This window comes from Coregonus clupeaformis, chromosome 29 (assembly GCF_020615455.1).
Source record: "Coregonus clupeaformis isolate EN_2021a chromosome 29, ASM2061545v1, whole genome shotgun sequence".
Lineage (NCBI taxonomy): Eukaryota > Metazoa > Chordata > Actinopteri > Salmoniformes > Salmonidae > Coregonus > Coregonus clupeaformis.
In genome coordinates, this window is record NC_059220.1 from 9,291,650 (window position 1) to 9,316,362 (window position 24,713).

The 24,713-nt window shown below is 41.9% G+C and overlaps 2 protein-coding genes across 3 annotated transcripts in view; one reads left to right on the forward strand and one right to left on the reverse strand.

The window, feature by feature from the left end:
• adgrf3a (adhesion G protein-coupled receptor F3a) overlaps window positions 1-15,352 on the reverse strand; it is a 26,828-nt gene extending 11,476 nt beyond the window's left edge. For both annotated transcript variants that reach the window (XM_041854612.1, XM_041854611.2), the window contains exons 1-8: window positions 15,279-15,352; window positions 11,934-11,989; window positions 11,744-11,756; window positions 11,094-11,225; window positions 10,691-10,846; window positions 10,411-10,517; window positions 3,847-3,905; window positions 3,637-3,758 (exon numbers count right to left, since the gene is read on the reverse strand). In XM_041854612.1, coding sequence (XP_041710546.1) covers window positions 3,637-3,758; window positions 3,847-3,905; window positions 10,411-10,517; window positions 10,691-10,846; window positions 11,094-11,225; window positions 11,744-11,756; window positions 11,934-11,989; window positions 15,279-15,309 — 676 coding nt within the window. In that variant the 5' untranslated portion in view covers window positions 15,310-15,352. The remainder of the gene's footprint in view (window positions 1-3,636; window positions 3,759-3,846; window positions 3,906-10,410; window positions 10,518-10,690; window positions 10,847-11,093; window positions 11,226-11,743; window positions 11,757-11,933; window positions 11,990-15,278) is intronic.
• A 3,144-nt stretch (window positions 15,353-18,496) lies between these two features.
• Window positions 18,497-24,713, forward strand: part of LOC121544248 (dynein axonemal heavy chain 6) — a 129,822-nt gene continuing 123,605 nt past the window's right edge. Inside the window, exons 1-6 of the mRNA XM_045209045.1 lie at window positions 18,497-18,577; window positions 18,895-19,047; window positions 20,062-20,174; window positions 22,036-22,206; window positions 22,667-22,776; window positions 24,506-24,568. Of these exons, the coding sequence (XP_045064980.1) occupies window positions 18,547-18,577; window positions 18,895-19,047; window positions 20,062-20,174; window positions 22,036-22,206; window positions 22,667-22,776; window positions 24,506-24,568 (641 nt within the window). The 5' untranslated portion in view covers window positions 18,497-18,546. The remainder of the gene's footprint in view (window positions 18,578-18,894; window positions 19,048-20,061; window positions 20,175-22,035; window positions 22,207-22,666; window positions 22,777-24,505; window positions 24,569-24,713) is intronic.

Below are 24,713 nucleotides of genomic sequence, written 5' to 3' on the forward strand. Positions count from 1 at the left end.
AGCCCTTCTTACATCAGCTAATATCTCGAAGTGCTGTACAGAAACCCAGCCTAAAACCCCAAACAGCTAGTAATGCAGGTGTAGAAGCACGGTGGCTAGGAAAAACTCCCTAGAAAGGCGAAAACCTAGGAAGAAACCTAGAGAGGAACCAGGCTATGAGGGGTGGCCAGTCCTCTTCTGGCTGTGCCGGGTGAAGATTATAACAGAACCATGCCAAGATGGGCGGCAGGTAGCTTACTGGGTAAGAGCGTTGTGCCAGTAACCGAAAGGTCGCTGGTTCTAATCCCCGAGCCGACTAGGTGAAATATCTGTCGATGTGCCCTTGAGCAAGGCACTTAACCCTAATTGCTCCTGTAAGTCGCTCTGGATAAGAGCGTCTGCTAAATGACCAAAAATAAAATAAAAAATAAATAAATAATAATGTTCAAAAATGTTCATAAGTGACAAGCATGGTCAAATAATAATCAGGAATAAATCTCAGTTGGCTTTTCATAGCCGATCATTAAGAGTTGAAAACAGCAGGTCTGGGACAGGTAGGGGTTCCATAACCGCAGGCAGAACAGTTGAAACTGGAATAGCAGCAAGGCCAGGCGGACTGGGGACAGCAAGGAGTCACCACGGCCGGTAGTCCCGACGTATGGTCCTAGGGCTCAGGTCTCTCAGTTGGCTTTTCATAGCCGATCATTAAGAGTTGAAAACAGCAGGTCTGGGACAGGTAGGGGTTTCGTAACCGCAGGCAGAACAGTTGAAACTGGAATAGCAGCAAGGCCAGGCGGACTGGGGACAGCAAGGTGTCATCATGCCCGGTAGTCCTGACGTATGGTCCTAGGGCTCAGGTTCTCAGAGAGAACGAGAGAATTAGAGAGAGCATACTTAAATTCACACAGGACACTGGATAAGACAGGAGAAGTACTCCAGGTATAACCAACTAACCCCAGCCCCCGACACATAAACTACTGCAGCATAAATACTGGAGGCTGAGACAGGAGCGGTCCGGAGACACTGTGGCCCCATCCGAAGAAACCCCCGGACAGGGCCAAACAGGAAGGATATAACCCCACCCACTCTGCCAAAGCACAGCCCCCGCACCACTAGAGGGATATCCTCAACCACCAACTTACAATCCTGAGACAAGGCCGAGTATAGCCCACAGAGGTCTCCACCACAGCACAAACCAAGGGGGGCGCCAACCCAGACAGGAAGATCACGTCAGTAACTCAACCCACTCAAGTGACGCACCCCTCCCAGGGACGGCATGAAAGAGCACCAGCAAGCCAGTGACTCAGCCCCTGCAACAGGGTTAGAGGCAGAGAACCCCAGTGGAGAGGGGAACCGGCCTGGCAGAGACAGCAAGGGCTGTTCGTTGCTCCAGAGCCTTTCCGTTCACCTTCACACTCCTGGGCCAGACTACACTCAATCATATGACCTACTGAAGAGATAAGTCTTCAGTAAAGACTTAAAGGTTGAGACCGAGTCTGCGTCTCTCACATGGGTAGGCAGACTGTTCCATAAAAATGGAGATCTATAGGAGAAAGCCCTGCCTCCCGCTGTTTGCTTAGAAATTCTAGGGACAATTAGGAGGCCTGCGTCTTGTGACCGTAGCGTACGTATTATAATAATAATAATAATAATAATAATATGCCATTTAGCAGACGCTTTTATCCAAAGCGACTTACAGTCATGCGTGCATACATTTTTTTTTGTGTATGGGGTGGTCCCGGGGTTCGAACCCACTACCTTGGCGTTACAAGCGCCGTGCTCTACCAGCTGATATGTACGGCAGGACCAACTCGGAAAGATAGGTAGGAGCAAGCCCATGTAACGCTTTATAGGTTAACAGTAAAACCTTGAAATCAGCCCTTGCCTTAACAGGAAGCCAGTGTAGGGAAGCTAGCACTGGAGTAATATGATCAAATTTCTTGGTTCTAGTCAGGATTCTAGCAGCCGTATTTAGCACTAACTGAAGTTTATTTAGTGCTTTATCCGGGTAGCCGGAAAATAGAGCATTGCAGTAGTCTAACCTAGAAGTAACAAATGCATGGATTAATTTTTCTGCATCATTTTTGGACAGAAAATTTCTGATTTTTGCAATGTTACGTAGATGGAAAAAAGCTGTCCTTGAAACAGTCTTGATATGTTCGTCAAAAGAGAGATCAGGGTCAAGAGTAACGCCGAGGTCCTTCACAGTTTTATTTGAGACGACTTTACAACCATCAAGATTAATTGTCAGATTTAACAGAAGATCTCTTTGTTTCTTGGGACCTAGAACAAGCATCTCTGTTTTGTCCGAGTTTAAAAGTAGAAAGTTTTCAGCCATCCACTTCCTTATGTCTGAAACACAGGCTTCTAGCGAGGGCAATTTTGGGGCTTCACCATGTTTCATTGAAATGTACAGCTGTGTGTCATCCGCATAGCAGTGAAAGTTAACATTATGTTTTCGAATAACATCCCCAAGAGGTAAAATATATAGTGAAAACAATAGTGGTCCTAAAACGGAACCTTGAGGAACACCGAAATGTACAGTTGATTTGTCGGAGGACAGACCATTCACAGAGACAAACTGATATCTTTCCGACAAGTAATTTTTCCAACAATTGTTGACATACAGATTATTTCACTTATAATTCACTGTATCACAATTCCAGTGGGTCAGAAGTTTACATACACTAAGTTGACTGTGCCTTTAAACAGCTTGGAAAATTCCAGAAAATTATGTCAAGGCTTCAGAAGCTTCTAAAGCCTTGACATAATTTTCTGGAATTTTCCAAGCTGTTTAAAGGCACAGTCAACTTAGTGTATGTAAACTTCTGACCCACTGGAATTGTGATACAGTGAATTATAAGTGAAATAATCTGTATATCAACAATTGTTGGAAAAATTACTTGTCATGCACAAAGTAGATGTCCTAACTGACTTGCCAAAACTATAGTTTGTTAACAATAAATTTGTGGAGGGGATGAAAAACAAGTTTTAATGACTCCAACCTAAGTGTATGTAAACCTCCGACTTCAACTGTAGCCTAGTAGCTAAAATGGTGGAAACCAACCTGTATGTTTTGTGGGTATGCTTTTGTAATCGCTGCCAAAGGTGCTTCAACAAAGTACTGAGTAATGTGATATTTCAGTTTCTTATTTTTAATACATTTGCAACAATTTCTAAAAACCTGTTTTTGCTTTGTCATTATGGGGTATCGTGTGTAGATTGATGAGGGAGGAAAAACAATTGAATCCCTTTTAGAATAAGGCTGTAACGTAACAAAATGTGGAAAAAGTGAAGTGGTCTGAATACTTTCCAAATGCACTGTATCAAGTGTCTCAGAGTAGGCATGCTGATCCAGGATCAGGTCCCCTTGTCCATGTAATATTATTAATTGACTGTGTTTATACAGTCAGACCAATTCTGATATTTTGCCACTAATTGGTTTCATTTGATCAATCAGATTAGCTCTTTTGCCAATAATTGGGCAATTTGGGGAAAAAAGGTCAGATCTGGCTGCCTGTGTAAACACAGCCATTGTGATCTAAAAGGCCAAACTGATCCTAGATCAGCACTCCTAATCTGAGATAATTGATACATACGGGCCCCCCGATGTAGCTAGCCCCCGATGTAGCTAGCCCCTGATTTAGATAGACATACCTGTTGTCTCTAGCGTGAACGTAGCATTGAGTGTTTTTTGCAATTCTGCTGTTTTGATTGCAAGGTCGTCAGCTGAAATGTTGTTGAAGGTCAATTCAAAATGAACGATGACACTACCACGACTTAAAGCAAAAACATGGGACAAGATCAGCTCTACTGTATGTCAATCCCACACAAAATATAACATAGAATGTAAACAAGCTGAATTACCTGAACCCTGTGATGCGTATGTTGTCAAACGAATTTAATGTACTGTACAACGCTTTCATCTAAAAGGAAGAAGAAAAAAAGGGATTGCATATATATTTTTTTAAATGATAATGGTCATGCACATAGATCTTTGAAGTGTATATTGTCAACATATATTCTTGCAAATACCATATACAACCATCTAAATAATATATCACCCTCTAAATTATAGTTCCTCTTCATTCTGTGTCTTTTCACCAATAAAATAACAACCTTAAAATCGAACTTTGGTTAACCTTGTTGTAACCCATTCCCATATATATATATATACAGTGGGGGAAAAAAGTATTTAGTCAGCCACCAATTGTGCAAGTTCTCCCACTTAAAAAGATGAGAGAGGCCTGTAATTTTCATCATAGGTACATGTCAACTATGACAGACAAAATGAGAATTTTTTCCCCCCAGAAAATCACATTGTAGGATTTTTAATGAATTTATTTGCAAATTATGGTGGAAAATAAGTATTTGGTCAATAACAAAAGTTTCTCAATACTTTGTTATATACCCTTTGTTGGCAATGACACAGGTCAAACGTTTTCTGTAAGTCTTCACAAGGTTTTCACACACTGTTGCTGGTATTTTGGCCCATTCCTCCATGCAGATCTCCTCTAGAGCAGTGATGTTTCCCTCCAAAGATTTTCTATGGGGTTGAGATCTGGAGACTGGCTAGGCCACTCCAGGACCTTGAAATGCTTCTTACGAAGCCACTCCTTCGTTGCCCGGGCGGTGTATTTGGGATCATTGTCATGCTGAAAGACCCAGCCACGTTTCATCTTCAATGCCCTTGCTGATGGAATAAGTTTTTCACTCAAAATCTCACGATACATGGCCCCATTCATTCTTTCCTTTACACGGATCAGTCGTCCTGGTCCCTTTGCAGAAAAACAGCCCCAAAGCATGATGTTTCCACCCCCATGCTTCACAGTAGGTATGGTGCTATCTCTCTCAGAATGACCTTCTTGATCCAAACCAGTCAGGTTTCAGGACTGGTCATTCAACTGAGACTGCTCTTCTCTGTGTCACGGAGGCTCTCCGCACTGCTAAAGCTAACTCTCTCTCCTCTGCTCTTGTCCTTCTAGACCTGTCTGCTGCCTTTGATACTGTGAACCATCAGATCCTCCTCTCCACCCTCTCCGAGCTGGGCATCTCCGGCGCGGCTCACTCCTGGATTGCGTCCTACCTGACCGGTCGCTCCTACCAAGTGGCGTGGCGAGAAGCTGTCTCCGCACCACGTGCTCTCACCACTGGTGTCCCCAGGGCTCAGTTCTAGGCCCTCTCCTATTCTCCCTATACACCAAGTCACTTGGCTCTGTCATATCCTCACATGGCCTCTCCTATCATTGCTACGCTGACGATACACAACTAATCTTCTCCTTTCCCCCTTCTGATAACCAGGTGGCGAATCGCATCTCTGCATGTCTGGCAGACATATCAGTATGGATGACGGATCACCACCTCAAGCTGAACCCTGGCAAGACGGAGCTGCTCTTCCTCCCGGGGAAGGACTGCCCGTTCCATGATCTCGCCATCACGGTTGACAACTCCGTTGTGTCCTCCTCCCAGAGTGCGAACAGCCTTGGCGTAACCCTGGACAACACCCTGTCGTTCTCCGCTAACATCAAGGCGGTGACCCGATCCTGCAGGTTCATGGTCTACAACATTCGGAGAGTACGACCCTGCCTTACACAGGAAGCGGCACAGGTCCTAATCCAGGCACTTGTCATCTCCCGTCTGGATTACTGCAACTCGCTGTTGGCTGGGCTCCCTGCCTGTGCCATTAAACCCCTACAACTCATCCAGAATGCCGCAGCCCGTCTGGTGTTCAACCTTCCCAAGTTCTCTCACGTCACCCCGCTCCTCCGCACACTCCACTGGCTTCCAGTTGAAGCTCGCATCTGTTACAAGACCATGGTGCTTGCCTATGGAGCTGTGAGGGGAACGGCACCTCCGTACCTTCAGGCTCTGATCAGTCCCTACACCCAAACGAGGGCATTGCGATCATCCACCTCTGGCCTGCTGGCTCCCCTTCCTCTGCGGAAGCATAATTCCCGCTCAGCCCAGTCAAAACTGTTCGCTGCTCTGGCACCCCAATGGTGGAACAAGCTCCCTCACGACGCCAGGACAGCGGAGTCACTCACCACCTTCCGGAGACATTTGAAACCCCACCTCTTTAAGGAATACCTGGGATAGGATAAAGTAATCCTTCAAGATTTGTAAAGTGGTTATCCCACTGGCTATAGGGTGAATGCACCAATTTGTAAGTCGCTCTGGATAAGAGTGTCTGCTAAATGACGTAAATGTAATGTAAAAATGTGTTCTTTGGATGCAACTCAGCATTCTTTGTCCTCCAAACACGACGAGTTGAGTTTTTACCAAAAAGTTCTATTTTGGTTTCATCTGACCATATGACATTCTCCCAATCCTCTTCTGGATCATCCAAATGCACTCTAGCAAACTTCAGACGGGCCTGGACATGTACTGGCTTAAGCAGGGGGACACGTCTGGCACTGCAGGATTTGAGTCCCTGGCGGCGTAGTGTGTTACTGATGGTAGGCTTTGTTACTTTGGTCCGAGCTCTCTGCAGGTCATTCACTAGGTCCCCACGTGTGGTTCTGGGATTTTTGCTCACCGTTCTTGTAATCATTTTGACCCCACGGGGTGAGATCTTGCGTGGAGCCCCAGATCGAGGGAGATTATCAGTGGTCTTGTATGTCTTCCATTTCCTAATAATTGCTCCCACAGTTGATTTCTTCAAACCAAGCTGCTTACCTATTGCAGATTCAGTCTTCCCAGCCTGGTGCAGGTCTACAATTTTGTTTCTGGTGTCCTTTGACAGCTCTTTGGTCTTGGCCATAGTGGAGTTTGGAGTGTGACTGTTTGAGGTTGTGGACAGGTGTCTTTTATACTGATAACAAGTTCAAACAGGTGCCATTAATACAGGTAACGAGTGGAGGACAGAGGAGCCTCTTAAAGAAGAAGTTACAGGTCTGTGAGAGCCAGAAATCTTGCTTGTTTGTAGGTGACCAAATACTTATTTTCCACCATAATTTGCAAAAATTCATTAAAATCCTACAATGTGATTTTCTGGATTTTTTTTCTTCTCAATTTGTCTGTCATAGTTGACGTGTACCTATGATGAAAATTACAGGCCTCTCTCATCTTTTTAAGTGGGAGAACTTGCACAATTGGTGGCTGACTAAACACTTTTTTCCCCCACTGTGTGTGTGTATATATATATATACAGTGGGGAAAAAAAGTATTTAGTCAGCCACCAATTGTGCAAGTTCTCCCACTTAAAAAGATGAGAGAGGCCTGTAATTTTCATCATAGGTACACGTCAACTATGACAGACAAATTGAGAAAAAAAAATCCAAAAGATCACATTGTAGGATTTTTAATGAATTTATTTGCATATTATGGTGGAAAATAAGTATTTGGTCAATAACAAAAGTTTCTCAATACTTTGTTATATACCCTTTGTTGGCAATGACACAGGTCAAACATTTTCTGTAAGTCTTCACAAGGTTTTCACACACTGTTGCTGGTATTTTGGCCCATTCCTCCATGCAGATCTCCTCTAGAGCAGTGATGTTTTGGGGCTGTCGCTGGGCAACACGGACTTTCAACTCCCCTCCAAAGATTTTCTATGGGGTTGAGATCTGGAGACTGGCTAGGCCACTCCAGGACCTTGAAATGCTTCTTCACGAAGCCACTCCTTCGTTGCCCGGGCGGTGTGTTTGGGATCATTGTCATGCTGAAAGACCCAGCCACGTTTCATCTTCAATGCCCTTGCTGATGGAAGGAGGTTTTCACTCAAAATCTCACGATACATGGCCCCATTAATTCTTTCCTTTACACGGATCAGTCGTCCTGGTCCCTTTGCAGAAAAACAGCCCCAAAGCATGATGTTTCCACCCCCATGCTTCACAGTAGGTATGGTGTTCTTTGGATGCAACTGAGCATTCTTTGTCCTCCAAACACGACGAGTTGAGTTTTTACCAAAAGTTATATTTTGGTTTCATCTGACCATATGACATTCTCCCAATCCTCTTCTGGATCATCCAAATGCACTCTAGCAAACTTCAGATGGGCCTGGACATGTACTGGCTTAAGCAGGGGGACATGTCTCGCACTGCAGGATTTGAGTCCCTGACGGCGAAGTGTGTTACTGATGGTAGGCTTTGTTACTTTGGTCCCAGCTCCCTGCAGGTCATTCACTAGGTCCCCCCGTGTGGTTCTGGGATTTTTGCTCACCGTTCTTGTGATCATTTTGACCCCACGGGGTGAGATCTTGCGTGGAGCCCCAGGTCGAGGGAGATTATCAGTGGTCTTGTATGTCTTCCATTTCCTAATAATTGCTCCCACAGTTGATTTCTTCAAACCAAGCTGCTTACCTATTGCAGATTCAGTCTTCCCAGCCTGGTGCAGGTCTACAATTTTGTTTCTGGTGTCCTTTGACAGCTCTTTGGTCTTGGCCATAGTGGAGTTTGGAGTGTGACTGTTTGAGGTTGTGGACAGGTGTCTTTTATACTGATAACAAGTTCAAACAGGTGCCATTAATACAGGTAACGAGTGGAGGACAGAGGAGCCTCTTAAAGAAGAAGTTACAGGTCTGTGAGAGCCAGAAATCTTGCTTGTTTGTAGGTGACCAAATACTTATTTTCCACCATAATTTGCAAATAAATTCATAAAAAATCCTACAATGCGATTTTCTGGAGAAAAAATATCTCAATTTGTCTGTCATAGTTGACGTGTACCTATGATGAAAATTACAGGCCTCTCTCATCTTTTTAAGTGGGAGAACTTGCACAATTGGTGGCTGACTAAATACTTATTTTCCCCACTGTATATATATATATATACAGTGCCCTCCACTATTATTGGCACCCCTGTTTAAGATGTGGTCGAGGACTTCCAAAAATTCTCATTTTTTTAAAAACAACATAGAACCCAAATGCAAAAAAAGAGAAAAATCCAACCTTTTATTTAAGTACATTACTTTGGTGTAAAAAAAAAATCACACATTTAGAAAAAAAAAAAAACTTGAAATCATGTGTCCCACAATTATTGGCACCCCTGATGTTAATACTTTGTACAACCCCCTTTTGCCAACAAGACAGCACTTCATCTCCTCTTATAACATTTCACAAGATTGGAGAACACAGAGAGAGGGATCTTTGACCATTCTTCTTTGCACAATCTTTCTAGATCATCCAGTGTCCTGGGTCCTCTCTTATGCACTCTCCTCTTTAGCTCGCCCCACAGGTTTTCGATTGGGTTGAGGTCTGGGGACTGAGATGGCCATGGGAGGACCTTGAGTTTGTGACTGCTGAACCATTTTTGTGTAGATTTTGCCACATGTTTTGGATCATTATCCTGCTGAAAGACCCAATGACGACCCATCTTCAGCTTTCTGGCAGAGGCCATCAGGTTTTTATTTAAAAATGTCCTGGTAGTTCAAAGCGTTCAAAATGCCATGCACCCTAACAAGGTTCCCAGGGCCTTTGGAAGAGAAACAGGCCCACAGCATCACAGATCCTCCACCATACTTCACGGTGGGCATGAGGTGCTTTTCGGCATACTCATCTTTTGTTTTACGCCAGACCCACTTAGAGTGTTTGTTGCCAAAAAGCTCAATCTTAGTCTCATCTGACCAAAGCACACGATCCCAGTTGAAGTCCCAGTGCCGCTTAGCAAACTCCAGACGTTTAGGTTTGTGAGTGTTAGTGAGAAAAGGCTTTTTCCTTGCATGCCTCCCAAACAGCTTGTTGGCATGTAGAGAGCGTCTGATGGTTGTTTTGGAGACTTTGTGACCCCAAGATGCCACTCTTTGATGCAATTCTGTGACAGTGAGCTTAGGACTTTTTTTTACTTCTCTTACCATCCTCCTCACTGTGCGTTGTGGCAAGATAAACTTGGGACCTCTTCCAGCCTTGTTTGTCACTGTTCCAGTTGTTTTAAACTTCTTAATGATTCCTCTGACTGTAGATACGGGCAAGTTAAGGCGAGTGGCTATTTTCTTGTAGCCATTGCCTGACTTATGAAGGTCGACACAAATCTGCCTTACTTGAATGGTGTGTTCTCTTGTCTTTGCCATGTTGACAAATGGGTAAGAGAATTAGGCCTCTGTGTCACGTCATATTTATACCCCAGGGAAACAGGAAGTCATGAATTACATATTAAAAGTTCCTAGATACCCTGACCAAGTTTAGCAACTACAGAAAAATATATTTTTTTAAAAATCAATTAAAAATTTCAGCTGAATTGTTAGGGGTGCCAATAATTGTGGGACACATGATTTCAAGTTTTTCTTTTTCTAAATGTGTGATTTTTTTTTTACCACCAAAGTAATGTACTTAAATAAAAGGTTGGATTTTTCTCTTTTTTTGCATTTGGGTTCTATGTTGTTTAAAAAAAAAAGAGAATTTTTGGAAGTCCTCGACCACATCTTAAACATATATATTTATATTTATTTATTTATTTATTTATTTATTTGTTTATATTTACAGTAAATTTGACACATACCTGTGGCAATAATTTGTTATACAATGCCATATATTCAGCAGATTGTGGATTGCTGAGACTCTCATAATATACCTCTCCAGGTATGGTAAGTAATCCGTCGACAGTAACTGTGAATAACAGAGATCATTATTTCCCATGTGTACTGGGCCATTTTGCATTCTGTTTTTGAACTGGCTTATGGAAAATGCAAACAAGTTGACGGACTGGTATGTTTGATTATTTACACATGGATTATACACACACACACACACACACACACACACACACACTCACACAATACCTCTTGTTTCAGGGAGACACATTGGTTTTGTGTTTAGGTTTTTAAATGTGCAGTTTTTTTGTTGACAACAGTTAGGTGAAGACTGACACACTGCTTCACTCCAGATATGCCCTAGCTCGCAAGTGCACTGAGTTTGGTTTTCAAGAGGGACACAATCTGTTGAAATAATTTCAATACATAATTTTAGCTGTATTTACCCCAAAATAAATAAAATGGAAATAAATAGAAAATTAAGGGAACACATTATGTAGGCACATATAGAGTTTGATTCATATAGGCCTATACTGAATGGACACTGGGTTAGACTTGTGTGTGTATTTACTGTAAGTTTACTAATGTTTCCCAAGTTAGAGTATTTGATACTGCATTAGTAAACCAGCTACAATATTGCGTACATATTTACCTGTTGTAATTTTAAAGGTGTCAACACTCACGGGATTGTCAATTTTAAAATTGTTGAGTATATCAGATATATAGTTGTCCGGTATGGACTTCTCGGTTCTCAGTTCCATATAGTAGACTTTTGTTGAGTTGTCTGAAACATGCAAAACATACTTTAAAACTAGATGATGTAAAGTTTATGTAAAGTTTTCCGGTCATAAAGGAAGTACTGTACAAGGAATTCAGATTAAGAGCGGGCATGCAAATGATAAACTGGCAGATGCTCACTGTTTACCCATACCTCTATCAACAGCACTACGTCATGATAATGGAACCCTGTCACATTCCTATGTTAGCTATACGGCAGGGTTGGGGTCAATTTAATTTCTATTCAGTCAATGCTTCCTGAATTAACTGAGTTGAAATGGAATTGACCCCAACAACCCTAGTGGCACCTTCATTTCTGGATCGCTTCCAGACTATAGATTATGGCACTTGGAGCATAGCCTCCTACAACCAGACTGATCTGACAAGCTGTAGGAGGCTACCTGCAGCCATCTCTGGCTGAAAGTAGTGCACTAAAGGGAATAGGGCTAGGGTAGTGCACCGTAAGGGTGCCATTTGGGAGGTAGACATCATCTTCAAAATAGGGAAACATTTAAATTAACTTACCCATTGCGGAGACCTGAGCAACAGCAACAAAAACACATCACATTATTACTCATGTACATATGTTCAACAGGAACAAACCACAAAATAAAACAAAGATACATTATACAATTATTATGGAATAGGGCCCATTTTCAAGTTTGTAATTAAGTATTTGGTCTGCTACAAACATATAGCTGAAATCTTGACCAACCTTCTTGCAAGTTAGTCCTAGAAAATATAAAAGAATGAAAGTCTTCATGTTGTAACCTTCAGATGGAGACAGAGAGAGAAATGGCAGTTGGTGTACAGCACAAACACAGCTGGAAGTAATTTACATTCCATCACAACAAAAAAATGGCCAGTGGGACTGTCAATACTTGGATAAACCCATGTTCACTCGGGAGTTGTTTTCACTGGTGATAAATTTAATAAATAAAGTAACACACGCACACACACACACACACACACACACACACACACACACACACACACACACACACACACACACACACACACACACACACACACACACGCAATAAACATCCCAAAATATGAAGGGCCATTTATGACCAGGCCAGATATCAATCTGGACCTAATCATGAAATGGAATGAATTGTTATTCACAGGGTTAATAAAGGCACAGTGGGTAGCTAAGATGTCCTACTGTCCAATGTTCCAGTCATTCAAATGTAGGTTAATATCCCCACAGAATTAAATAGAAGGGCGATTCCAGCATTATGGACATTACATTTTGTATGCAAAATCACAAATGTAATGTCTCACAGAATTAAACTTTTGATGTGTGTGTCTATAGTACCCCTTGGGGTGAGTGTATACCAGTGGAGGCTGGTGGGAGGAGCTATAGGAGTACGGCTCCATATGTTTGATGTGTTTGATACCGTTCCATGAACTCCGTTCCAGACATTACAATGAGTCCGCCCTCTTATAGCTTCTCCCACCAGCTTCCACTGGGATACCCTGTATACCCCCCAAAAAGTGGATTTCTAAATATTGGCATGTTGGAGAAATAAAGGTAATAAGAAACGTTATGGATGTTACATGAAATGGACAAGCTTTTAATGAGACTGAAAAAAAGTATGTGAGTTTATAAGTCTTAGGTCAAATCATTTCGAAGGAAAGGCTTAGCTGAACACAGCTGAACAGCTGAAAAACTATCATTTTGAAAGACTGTCATTTCCATCATTACTTTAGAGCTGAAAAACGACCATTATGGATGTTATGGAGTCTGAAATAGACATTAAAATCTTAAAGATTTCTTGATCAAAATCTATCATAACATATTTGTTGTCAATCAGAATGTTTTTAAAAAGGTCAGTAGAATGAATAATACTTTAGGATTGCAGTTACACGAGGCCTGGATAGTATACAAGGCCGGGCACCACACCCTTTATCTCCTTAAACATGTCAAATTGAAAAAAAAATCTGAAATATTGTAACAAAATATGTAAATGAGACAGCATACATGTGCTTAATTCACATTTCTGGACACTGAATGAAGTCAGTATATTTTGGGGGGGATTTAATTCGAAAAAGACACTACAGGACTATTCACATAGCCTATTGTTAATAAATAGGACTGCCATGCCCATGTATGGGTAACGCATTTCAGCATGTATATATTGTCTAAGAGAATCTTAAATATAGAACACATAATTTTCAAGATATCTGAAGCTAAGATATGATGCATCAATATCCATCACATCCGCAAACGTTATGGATTTTACGGATATCATAACACTGAAAAATGATCCCGACAATGAAAAGAGAGAAACCAATTATAGACCATATAAAACCTTGTTGAAAGTTGGGTTTACAGAGAAAGTTTCAAGAGGATTCGATGTAAGGTTTTACAACAACATTATCTAAAAAACATAATCCCCTCCCCTATTATTACAAGACTCAAGACACTTCAATCTGGTTTGTATTGCTTCATTAACATCTCATCTTCATAACTAATACTCCGGGCCAGATGTGAGTGGAAAAACAAGCTCTGTGGGCCCTTTCTAAAAGCCATGAAATATGATTGTCTGAAAAGCCTTTTTTGAGACTTGGCATCCTACTCACTAACCAGGTTTCCCGTTGGGTTTCCATACAACCTTTATATGCAAGTAAAGTACGTCGGATAAAAAATTTCACCACAGGCCTTATTGAAACAGAAAATGTGTTGGTAAATTTGACAAATGTCGACAAAACAAAATACGCTAGACAAGGTGGGATCTTTTTGTGTCGGTAAAAGGAATTATGCGAGAAATGTCGGTGGAAACGCTTTTATGCGCAAATATTGATATAATAACCATCATATCGAAGAAACGTGGAGTCACGCGATGACATGTTGTGTGGTCCTCCCGCTACGACTCGTCGGGAAAGCACGCAGATTATTAGGCTACAGATGAAATAAGTTATGAGGAATTTAACAGGGTGGTGAAAGTGCAAGGTGATGAGCTTGATGCTCCTTTCCAATAAATATCGAGGGTCTTATTCTGCTGACATGATCATCGATGCTTGGCTGCCGTTTGACAAATAAAAATAGTCTAGCTCTTTTGTCCATAATAACCGGCTATCCAACCAGCTCTGTATCTGTGAGCTGTTGGCGAGAGCGCAGTGCCAATACCGGAGTGGGCACACGCTATTTAAGTGATAATGCCCGAGAAGCTGGTGTTTGGAGGATATATTGGCACGGGTGTTGTTAGGCTCCTCCAAACACTGCTTTTTTAGGGGAGATCAACTTTATAAATTGCCTGGTTGGGCTGATGAGACAGCGGATTGCGCAGTCAGATAGAACAGAGTAAATAGGCATTTTAATGTCATAGATTTAGCCAGTGGTAACTTGTGGAATAGACACCGGCTGGAATGCGGTTTTAACCAATCAGCATTCAGGATTAGAACCACCCATTGTATAAAGGCCTATAATGCAACGTTTTTTGTGAGAAAACCATCAACCCATTTAACTAGTTGTTGTTGTTGTTGTTGTTGTTGTTGTTGTTTTTTTTTTGGGGGGGGGGGGTTTAACGTAAAAGGTATTTTTATGTGCACTATGTCATCACGCACAGCCTTTTATCTGCGACAAGTCAATTTGATGGGAAAATGGCATATAGTTTTTATGCATATTCGCATGAAAATCTGTCGGCAATTGGATGGAAACCTAGCTACTAATGGTCAAAATTCATGCAATTAACTACTTAAACGTTTCAAATATAGACTGAACACCCACATATAGACCTTAAGGATAAATTATGAACGTGGTTTCTTTTTGGAAATGACTAACTTTATTTGTATATGCTCAAGTTGACCTTCCCACGAAATCGCCCAGAACTATAATGATATGATCTCTACGAATATAACATATATTCTTGATGAATATAAAAAGTGCAGAAGCAGTTACACTGAATATAATTCAGAATGAGTTGAGAATACAGAATGATTAATACCAACCTCTCCTCCTTGATTCCCCTGATAAATATCATCAAAATATGAACATGAATATTTGAAGAATATAAAAAATGCAGAAGCAGTTGAGAATATGAAGAATACCTACCTCTCTTCCTTGTCTCCCTTGAAAGTATCATCAAAATATGAATTCCGCAAGCGAGGTGAAGCACACATCCATTCCTGAGCAGACTTGTCTGTCTGAGTAACTTCAGGTTGATATGTTGTTCTTGAAAGCCATAGAAAACAACGGTGCCTATAGAAAACTGTAAACCAAATCTTCCCCTGTCCATTTGCATCAAAGAGGTCACATTATGAAAAGTAGATATGCAAAGTGATGATGTAGGCCTACGTGCATCGTTCCCTAATATGTTTGTCATTAAAGAACCCTGTGCTTGTTGAAGCAAACTGCAATTTGCATAGGCCACACGAAGTGCAGTAGGTCTAACCTTTTCTGAGTCAAGATCACTTTCGCAGTCAAAAAGCAAGCCGAGATCTACCGCTCAAAAATAAAATGTAACATGACTACATTAACCTAATAAAAACAGTTCTGTAGGAATGGGTTTTGTGCAGTATTCCTAATACATTGTCACATCATATTGCCTATATGGCTGGACTGTCTGTATTGTTATTCTCAGACCATATTATATTTCAAAACTCGAGGTTTGATAACAAAATAGATCAGTTGGTGTAGCACGTGCGATGCACAGCTGAGCATTAATTGAAATAATTTGCAAATAATGTGCTTTTTACTTTACTGGACTGATGATACCTGCATCTGATGGTCATGGTGCTTTCAAGACAACTGTGAACTCGGGGGGAAAAAACGAGGTAAAATCATGACCAGTGATCTTTAGATCGGAATGTCGGAGCTCTACATTTACGTCATTTAGCAGACGCTCTTATCCAGAGCGACTTACAGGACCAATTAGGGTTAAGTGCCTTGCTCAAGGGCACATCGACAGATTTTTCACCTAGTCGGCTCTTGGATTACAACCAGCGACCTTTCGGTTACTGGCACAACGCTCTTAACCACTAAGCTACCTGCGGCTCTAGAGAGATGCTCGAGTTTCGGACTTGGACTTCCAAATTGGAAGACCATTCAAAATGATATTTCCCAGCCGAACCTCGTTTTATTCAGAGTTCCGAGATGTTTTGAACGCACTGACGTCGGAAGTCCGAGTTCCCAGTTGTTTTGAACACGGCATTAGTCTCAGCGGAGGGCGGGAGAGAGCAGCAGAGGGTTTGCCTCTCACGGTCCCGGCTCTTTCCTTCCTTACCTCCGGTGAAACTGACCAGAGAGAGGGGACAACGTCTTCCACCTGATGGCGAAACTCGAGTCGCACCGCATCCGCATCTGTCTCATGCACAAATTCATGTTGTTCCTATGACCAGAGAAAGGGAAATATTGCTCGATATTAAAATAGGCACGACGAGCTGCTAATAATAAAAACGCAGGGCTGTCGATACACGTGGCTACTAATTCATTGCAGCTACAGCGCGAGTGGAAGTATGGAGAAGTGTGCTTTATGTTTGGTTATACTGTTGAATAAAAACCTTGTTGACAGTGCTGAATAAAAACGTAATCATGAACTCACTCATGAAAACAGCAGCGCTTTGCTTTATTCTTTGACAGTTTCTCTCTGGTCATGTCTTTATTTATTTTTAAGGTATGACATTTCATGTAGGTTACACTTTGCTTAAAGCCTTACGCACGGTGATTTTAGATATCAGATTGGCCAGCGCGGTAGGAGCACTCGATTTAGCCACAGATCTCCCGGTCCGGCGGTTAGGCGGAGTTTGTCTTTTCAGACAAATGAAAAGGTTCAAAATTGGAACACTTTGCCTACCTGGGTCGCAGGGCTTCTGAATTAAGTGAACCTACCGGCAATAGCGCAACACGAATAAAAAAAAGTAGTGCAAGCCTTTATCGTTGGCTTTTCTACAGAACTGGTGATAAACTAGGAATGCCTTGAAGATCGAACGCTTGGTGACCACTGGCGGAGGGCGTTTAGGCCCGTTACTTTATACCTCGTTCTCCAACCAAGATGCAAGAATTGAGGAGAATAGGAAATTGAGTAACTCTTGGAGGACAGTGGAAGTTGATAAAAGAGATGAAAGTGTTAAATGTAAATCCAACGCATTTAGGCCCTTGACCATTGTGTTATTTCAATGAAGAGGAAATTCAGCAACTCTTGGAGGACAGTGGAAGTTGATAAAATAGCTTTTTTATAAGCCCAGAGCAATGGCCTTCATCTGGATTTTACACACACACACACACACACACACACACACACACACACACACACACACACACACACACACACACACACACACACACACACACACACACACACACACACAAACAGGCTTTCTATGGGTTTAGGGACCAATCTCAATGACAAGACAAAACCTGGATGAAGGCTGTCTTACCATTAATTATAAAGAAGCTCTTTTATCAACTTCCACTGTCCAAGACTTGCTGAATTTCCTCTTCATTGAAATAACACAGTGAATGTATACAGATCAGGTTTTTATTATTCACTAGATGATTGGCCTTTATTTAGGACTACTTGTTTAACTGATCAATGGGGGCGCAATGATTCTCACAATATATGCCAAATATATACTGAAACCGTGCATCATGTTTAACCAATATTCTGGCAAATCGGTTAAACAAAGTCTGGGAGAGGACTACACATTCTAGGCCTGCACCATAACGTTGGATACCAGCCGCCGATAAACCACACCAAAGAAGAAGACATTCCAAGCCTACTGTGAATCTCTGGGTTCGAATCACCTGTTTTTTCACACATCAGAACGTTGCCGAGCAACTTGATACAACAACTGCCAGTGCCTTCAAGCCAAGGGATCTCTTGTAGCACTGTTGATGAACAATAAGATAGCTAGATAACCACTTGAACAGTTCATACAGAAAATGATCGAATTATTTGAGAATATCAATTTCTGACAGTTTGATGTTGAGCCTGCAAGTTGAGCCTGGCAGTTGATAATGGAGGTAAGTAGCTAGCACGAGCTGTCAGTCAGCTTAGCCAGTTAGCTTAGCTAGCCAGCTAAAGTTAGCTGATGCTAATGTTTTCATCCATGATGAATGACACATTTAGCTAGCAACTGCGTTACCCTTATACTGTATATAAAATATGATACTGTAACATGTATCCCATGGAACTGGCGTAGCTAATACAATATTCTTCTAGTTTATGCCATTATAATGATAGGTAAATTAGCTAGCTAATGTGAGATTTTCACGGTTTCAAACTTTCAGCAGTCTTCAGGCTCTTCTTCCGGAAATGGAGAAGATGAACTTCCAGCAAGGATTGATACTTTACTTCACAGGAAGAAAATCAATAGTAAAGATGAAGAAAAAGAAGAGAGTTACATTTCTATGTAAGTTGTCAGTTATATAGCAAAGTGGTATTTTGAATTCAATAAGAAACTTAGGTACTTGTCAGTATGGATTTTACATTTTTGTCATTTTTACAGGTTACTAAAGAAAAACGAACCTGTCAACAGATCTTGTATACAATTGAGTAAATTATCAGGTGTGGGAGAATCTCCCACTGAAAATGCACTATTATCAAATGTGTCCAGGTCTCCTGTACATGGAAGGAGCATTAAGAAAAGTGAGTCTCATCCCCATTTGTGGTATTTTAATGCATTTTGTAAGCAAAATCATTGCGTGCACAACATTTCTGTTTCTATAGGTGGCTGCATGTTCCAGCCCAGCAAGCAGGAGCCACTGTGTCTGAAAAGAGGGGTCCTTGAACCAATTAAACACATGTGTGAAGCCTCAATGATCCCCGCCACATGGAACTATAAAGGGAAGAGAGTGAAAGACGTCCGCTTTGATGCAAAAGGTAGATTACCCCGAAACAGTTACACAGAACTGGTTCATTGAGTTTTTTGCTGCACTTAGCTTTTTTTTATGTAGGCTATTCTGTACATAGCCTACATGTCAGGGTGAGTACTGTCGTAGTAAATATATAATGTTATAGCTTGGTCTGACTAAAATCTTGTGCATGACCCATTTTGTGTTGGGCGTTTGTTTTCAATCAATGCTGTTCCTATCCTATAACAATGGACAAAGGAGTTTTATCTTGTCAGCCTTGTCAGCAGGTGGCCAAGGACAAAACCCACGCCATAGGTCTCTCAGTTCTTCCAACTCACGAGTTCTTGCTCTGAGGACACACACACACACACATCATCACTGATAACACACACACACACACACACACACACACACACACACACACACACACACACACACACACACACACACACACACACACACACACACATCATCACTGATAACACACACACACACACACACACACACACACACACACACACACACACACACACACACACACACACACACACACACACACACACACACACACACACTCATCACTGATAACACACACACACACACACACACACACACACACACACACACACACACACACATCATCACTGTTAAACACACACACACACACAAAAATCCCCTTCCTTTAGGCTGAACATTTGAAGACAGAGAACCCGACTCAGAGCCAATGCAACAGTGGAGGGGACCTCGCCCAACTCATCAGGACCAATCAGAAGATCAGAACTACTAGATTCAACCTACATCATTTACTGTATAAAATGTCTGCACACAATGTTTCGGGGCTCTCTCAGATATCTCCCTACGAGATTGACGAACGGGTCCGTGCACGCGATTCCAGATATCTTTACCTCTGAATAAACTGCCTTTATTATACCATATCCACCCTGTCCAAAGTCTCTACTTGGTCTCAGTTCTCCAGTAAACTTGTTTTATCAACAGTACATTAGACATAGCATAATTATTGTACATTGTTGGTTCTCTACAGAGCCTGACAATGACTGTGTTGTGGGCCACATAATCAGATTGAGAGAAAAACTGGGCTGGTCCACTGAGATTCCTGACAGGAGAATAGCAAAAGCATACCCACAAAACATACAGGTTGGTTTCCACCATTTTAGCTACTAGGCTACAGTTGAAGTCGGAAGTTTACATACACTTAGGTTGGAGTCATTAAAACTTGTTTTTCAACCACTCCACAAATTTCTTGTTAACAAACTATAGTTTTGGCAAGTCGGTTAGGACATCTACTTTGTGCATGACACAAGTAATTTTTCAAACAATTGTTTACAGACAGATTATTTCACTTATAATTCACTGTATCACAATTCCAGTGGGTCAGAAGTTGACTGTGCCTTTAAACAGCTTGGAAAATTCCAGAAAATTATGTCAAGGCTTTAGAAGCTTCTGATAGGCTAATTGACATCATTTGAGTCAATTGGAGGTGTACCTGTGGATGTATTTCAAGGCCTACCTTCAAACTCAGTGCCTCTTTGCTTGACATCATGGGAAAATCAAAAGAAATCAGCCAAGACCTCAGAAAAAAATTGTAGACCTCCACAAGTCTGGTTCATCCTTGGGAGCAATTTCCAAACGCCTGAAAGTACCACGTTCATCTGTACAAACAATAGTACGCAAGTATAAACACCATGGAACCACGCAGCCGTCATACCGCTCAGGAAGGAGACGCGTTCTGTCTGCTAGAGATGACCGTACTTTGGTGTGAAAAGTGCAAATCAATCCCAGAACAACAGCAAAGGACCTTGTGAAGATGCTGGAGGAAACAGGTACAAAAGTATCTATATCCACAGTAAAACTAGTCCTATATCGACATAACCTGAAAGGCCGCTCAGCAAGGAAGAAGCCACTGCTCCAAAACCTCCATACAAAAGCCAGACTACGGTTTGCAACTGCACATGGGGACAAAGATCATACTTTTTGGAGAAATGTCCTCTGGTCTGATGAAACAAAAATAGAACTGTTTGGCCATAATGACCATCGTTATGTTTGGAGGAAAAAGGGGACAGCTTGCAAGCCGAAGAACACCATCCCAACTGTGAAGCACAGGGGTGGCAGCATCATGTTGTGGGGGTGGTTTGCTGCAGGAGGGACTGGTGCACTTCACAAAATAGATGGCATCATGAGGAAGGAAAATTATGTGGATATATTGAAGCAACATCTCAAGACATCAGTCAGGAAGTTAAAGCTTGGTCGCAAATGGGTCTTCCAAATGGACAATGACCCCAAGCATACTTCCAAAGTTGTGGCAAAATGGCTTAAGGACAACAAAGTCAAGGTATTGGTGTGGGCAGAACTGAAAAAGTGTGTGCGAGCAGGGAGTCCTACAAACCTGACTCAGTTACACCAGCTCTGTCAGGAGGAATGGGCCAAAATTCACCCAACTTATTGTGGGAAGCTTGTGGAAGGTTACCCGAAATGTTTGACCCAAGTTTTTAGGCAATGCTACCAAATACTATTTAAAGGCAATGCTACCAAATTTAAAGGCAATGCTACCAAATACTAATTGAGTGTATGTAAACTTCTGACCCACTGGGAATGTGATGAACGAATTAAAAGCTGAAATAAATCATTCTCTCTACTATTGTTCTGACATTTCACATTCTTAAAATAAAGTGGTGATCCTAACTGACCTAAAACAGGGAATTTTTACTAGGATTAAATGTCAGGAATTGTGAAAAACAGAGTTTAAATGTATTTGGCTAAAGTGTATGTAAACTTCCGACTTCAACTGTATATGATCAATTGATGTGAACCTTATCATTGAGTCTCTACGGTCCATGGTTTTGTATGTTTAAAAAATAATAATATGTATAACAGTTAAATTGTATGTTATTTTTTTAAATAGACTAGAGAGATTTTGTAATCATTGGGATAGGTCTTCATAATCAATACATAATATTTTAATCAATGCAAATCTAACTCCCTTGTGGATGTTGTGCAGGAAATCCCTGAGGAGACTAAAAAGGATCCTGGAGAGTATGTATACTGTCTGATGAGGAACAGAGGTGACCTCAAGATCCAGCCCAACCCCTATGATCTTCAGGTGGTTTCTGTCCAGACAGCTAAACAGAGCTGTCAGTACTGGACTGTCAGCGCTTCATGCATATTCAAGGTCAGTTCAACCAGTTCACCGTTGAACTGTTAAACGTTGGTGAAAATACATAGATTGCTATTCCCTGTATAGTGCACAACTTTTGACAAGGGACAAAAGTAGTGTACTATATAGGGATTTGGTTGCCATTTGGGACGCTCACATAATTTACTTATATTTTAGGGGCAGGTTTCCCAGACACAAATAAAGTCCTGGGCCCGTATCCATAAAGCATCTCAAAGCAAGAGTTCTGATCTAGGATCTGTCCATATAATCCTATTAATTATAATCTAGAAGGTGAAACTGATCCTGGATCAGCACTCCTACTCTGAGAGACTTTTTGGATACGGTCCTGGACTTTAAAAGCATGTTCAATGGAGATTCTTCAAAGTGTTTTTAATTTGAGTCCAGGGCTACGCTTAATCTGTGTCCAGGAAACCATCCCAAAGAGTCACTCGCCTCACTCTGTTTTATTTTATAGGTGTCTGTTTTGGAAGACAGAAGTGGTGAAATCATGTCTGTAATAGACTGGCTTTCTGAAAGAGAACTGTTCTTCAAAATCTTCAAGTTGCCATTGTTTGCAAAATTCAGGTTTGTATAGTCTATGGTTATTCTTATAAACTCAGCAAAAAAAGAAACATCCCTTTTTCAGGACCCTGTCTTTCAAATATAATTTGTAAAAATCCAAATAACTTCACAGATCTTAATTGTAAAGGGTTTAAACACTGTTTCCCATGCTTGTTCAATGAACCATAAACAATTAATGAACATGCACCTGTGGAACGGTCGTGAAGACACTAACAGCTTACAGACGGTAGGCAATTAAGGTCACAGTTATGAAAACTTAGGACACTAAAGAGGCCTTTCTACTGACTCTGAAAACACCAAAAGAAAGATGCCCAGGGTCCCTGCTCATCTGCGTGAACTTGCCTTAGGCATGCTGCAAGGAGGCATGAGGACTGCAGATGTGGCCAGGGCAATAAATTGCAACGTCCGTACTGTGAGACGCCTAAGACAGCGCTACAGGGAGACAGGATGGACAGCTGATTGTCCTCGCAGTGGCAGACCACGTGTAACAACACCTGCACAGGATCGGTACATCTGAACATCACACCTGCGGGACAGGTACAGGATGGCAACAACAACTGCCTGAGTTACACCAGGAACACACAATCCCTCCATCAGTACTCGGACTGTCCGCAATAGGCTGAGAGAGGCTGGACTGAGGGCTTTTAGGCCTGTTGTAAGGCAGGTCCTCACCAGACATCACCGTCAACAATGTCGCCTATGGGCACAAACCCACCGTCGCTGGACCAGACAGGACTGGCAAAAAGGGCTCTTCACTGACGAGTCGCGGTTTTGTCTCACCAGGGGTGATGGTCGAATTCACGTTTATCGTCGAAGGAATGAGCGTTACACCGAGGCCTGTACTCTGGAGCGGGATCGATTTGGAGGTGGAGGGTCCGTCATGGTCTGGGGCGGTGTGTCACAGCATCATCGGACTGAGCTTGTTGTCATTGCAGGCAATCTCAACGCTGTGCGTTACAGGGAAGACATCCTCCTCCCTCATGTGGTACCCTTCCTGCAGGCTCATCCTGACATGACCCTTCAGCATGACAATGCCACCAGCCATACTGCTCGTTCTGTGCGTGATTCCCTGCAAGACAGGAATGTCAGTGTTCTGCCATGGCCAGCGAAGAGCCCATGAGGAGGAGATTCACTGCAGTACTTAATGCAGCTGGTGGCCACACCAGATACTGACTGTTACTTTTGATTTTGACCCCCCCTTTGTTCAGGGACACATTATTCAGTTTCTGGTAGTGACATGTCTGTGGAACCTGTTCAGTTTCTGTCTCAGTTGTTGAATCTTGTTATGTTCATACAAATATTTACACATAATACGTTTGCTGAAATTAAACGCAGTTGAGAGGATGTTTCTTTTTTTGCTGAGTTTAGAAGGATGATGAAAAGTGTGTATCTGATATGTGTATGTGGAATGTATGTAATATAAGGCTCTGTCGTAGCCGGCCGCGACCGGGAGACCCATGGGGCGGCGCACAATTGGCCCAGCGTCGTCCAGGGTAGGGAAGGGAATGGCTGGCAGGGATGTAGCTCAGTTGGTAGAGCATGGCGTTTGCAACGCCAGGGTTGTGGGTTCGATTCCCACGGGGGGCTAGCATGAAAAAATAAAAAAATAATGTATGCACTCACTAACTGTAAGTCGCTCTGGATAAGAGCATCTGCTAAATGACTAAAATGTAAATATAATACTGTAAAATACTGTAATTCAGTTTTACAATGCACTTTTTGCTCTCTGTAGACTTTGGAAGGCTTTTACAATCTGGAAGGTCACAGTATGCCACTCAAAGACCAAGAAGGCTAAGTGAGTGTTGATCAAGTATTTGCTGCCACATGATATTTCATTTGTCTTATAATATGTCTCCTGCCTTCTTCTTCTTCTTCTTCTTCTTCTTCTTCTTCTTCTTCTTCTTCTTCTTCTTCTTCTTCTCTTCGTCTCCACACTATTA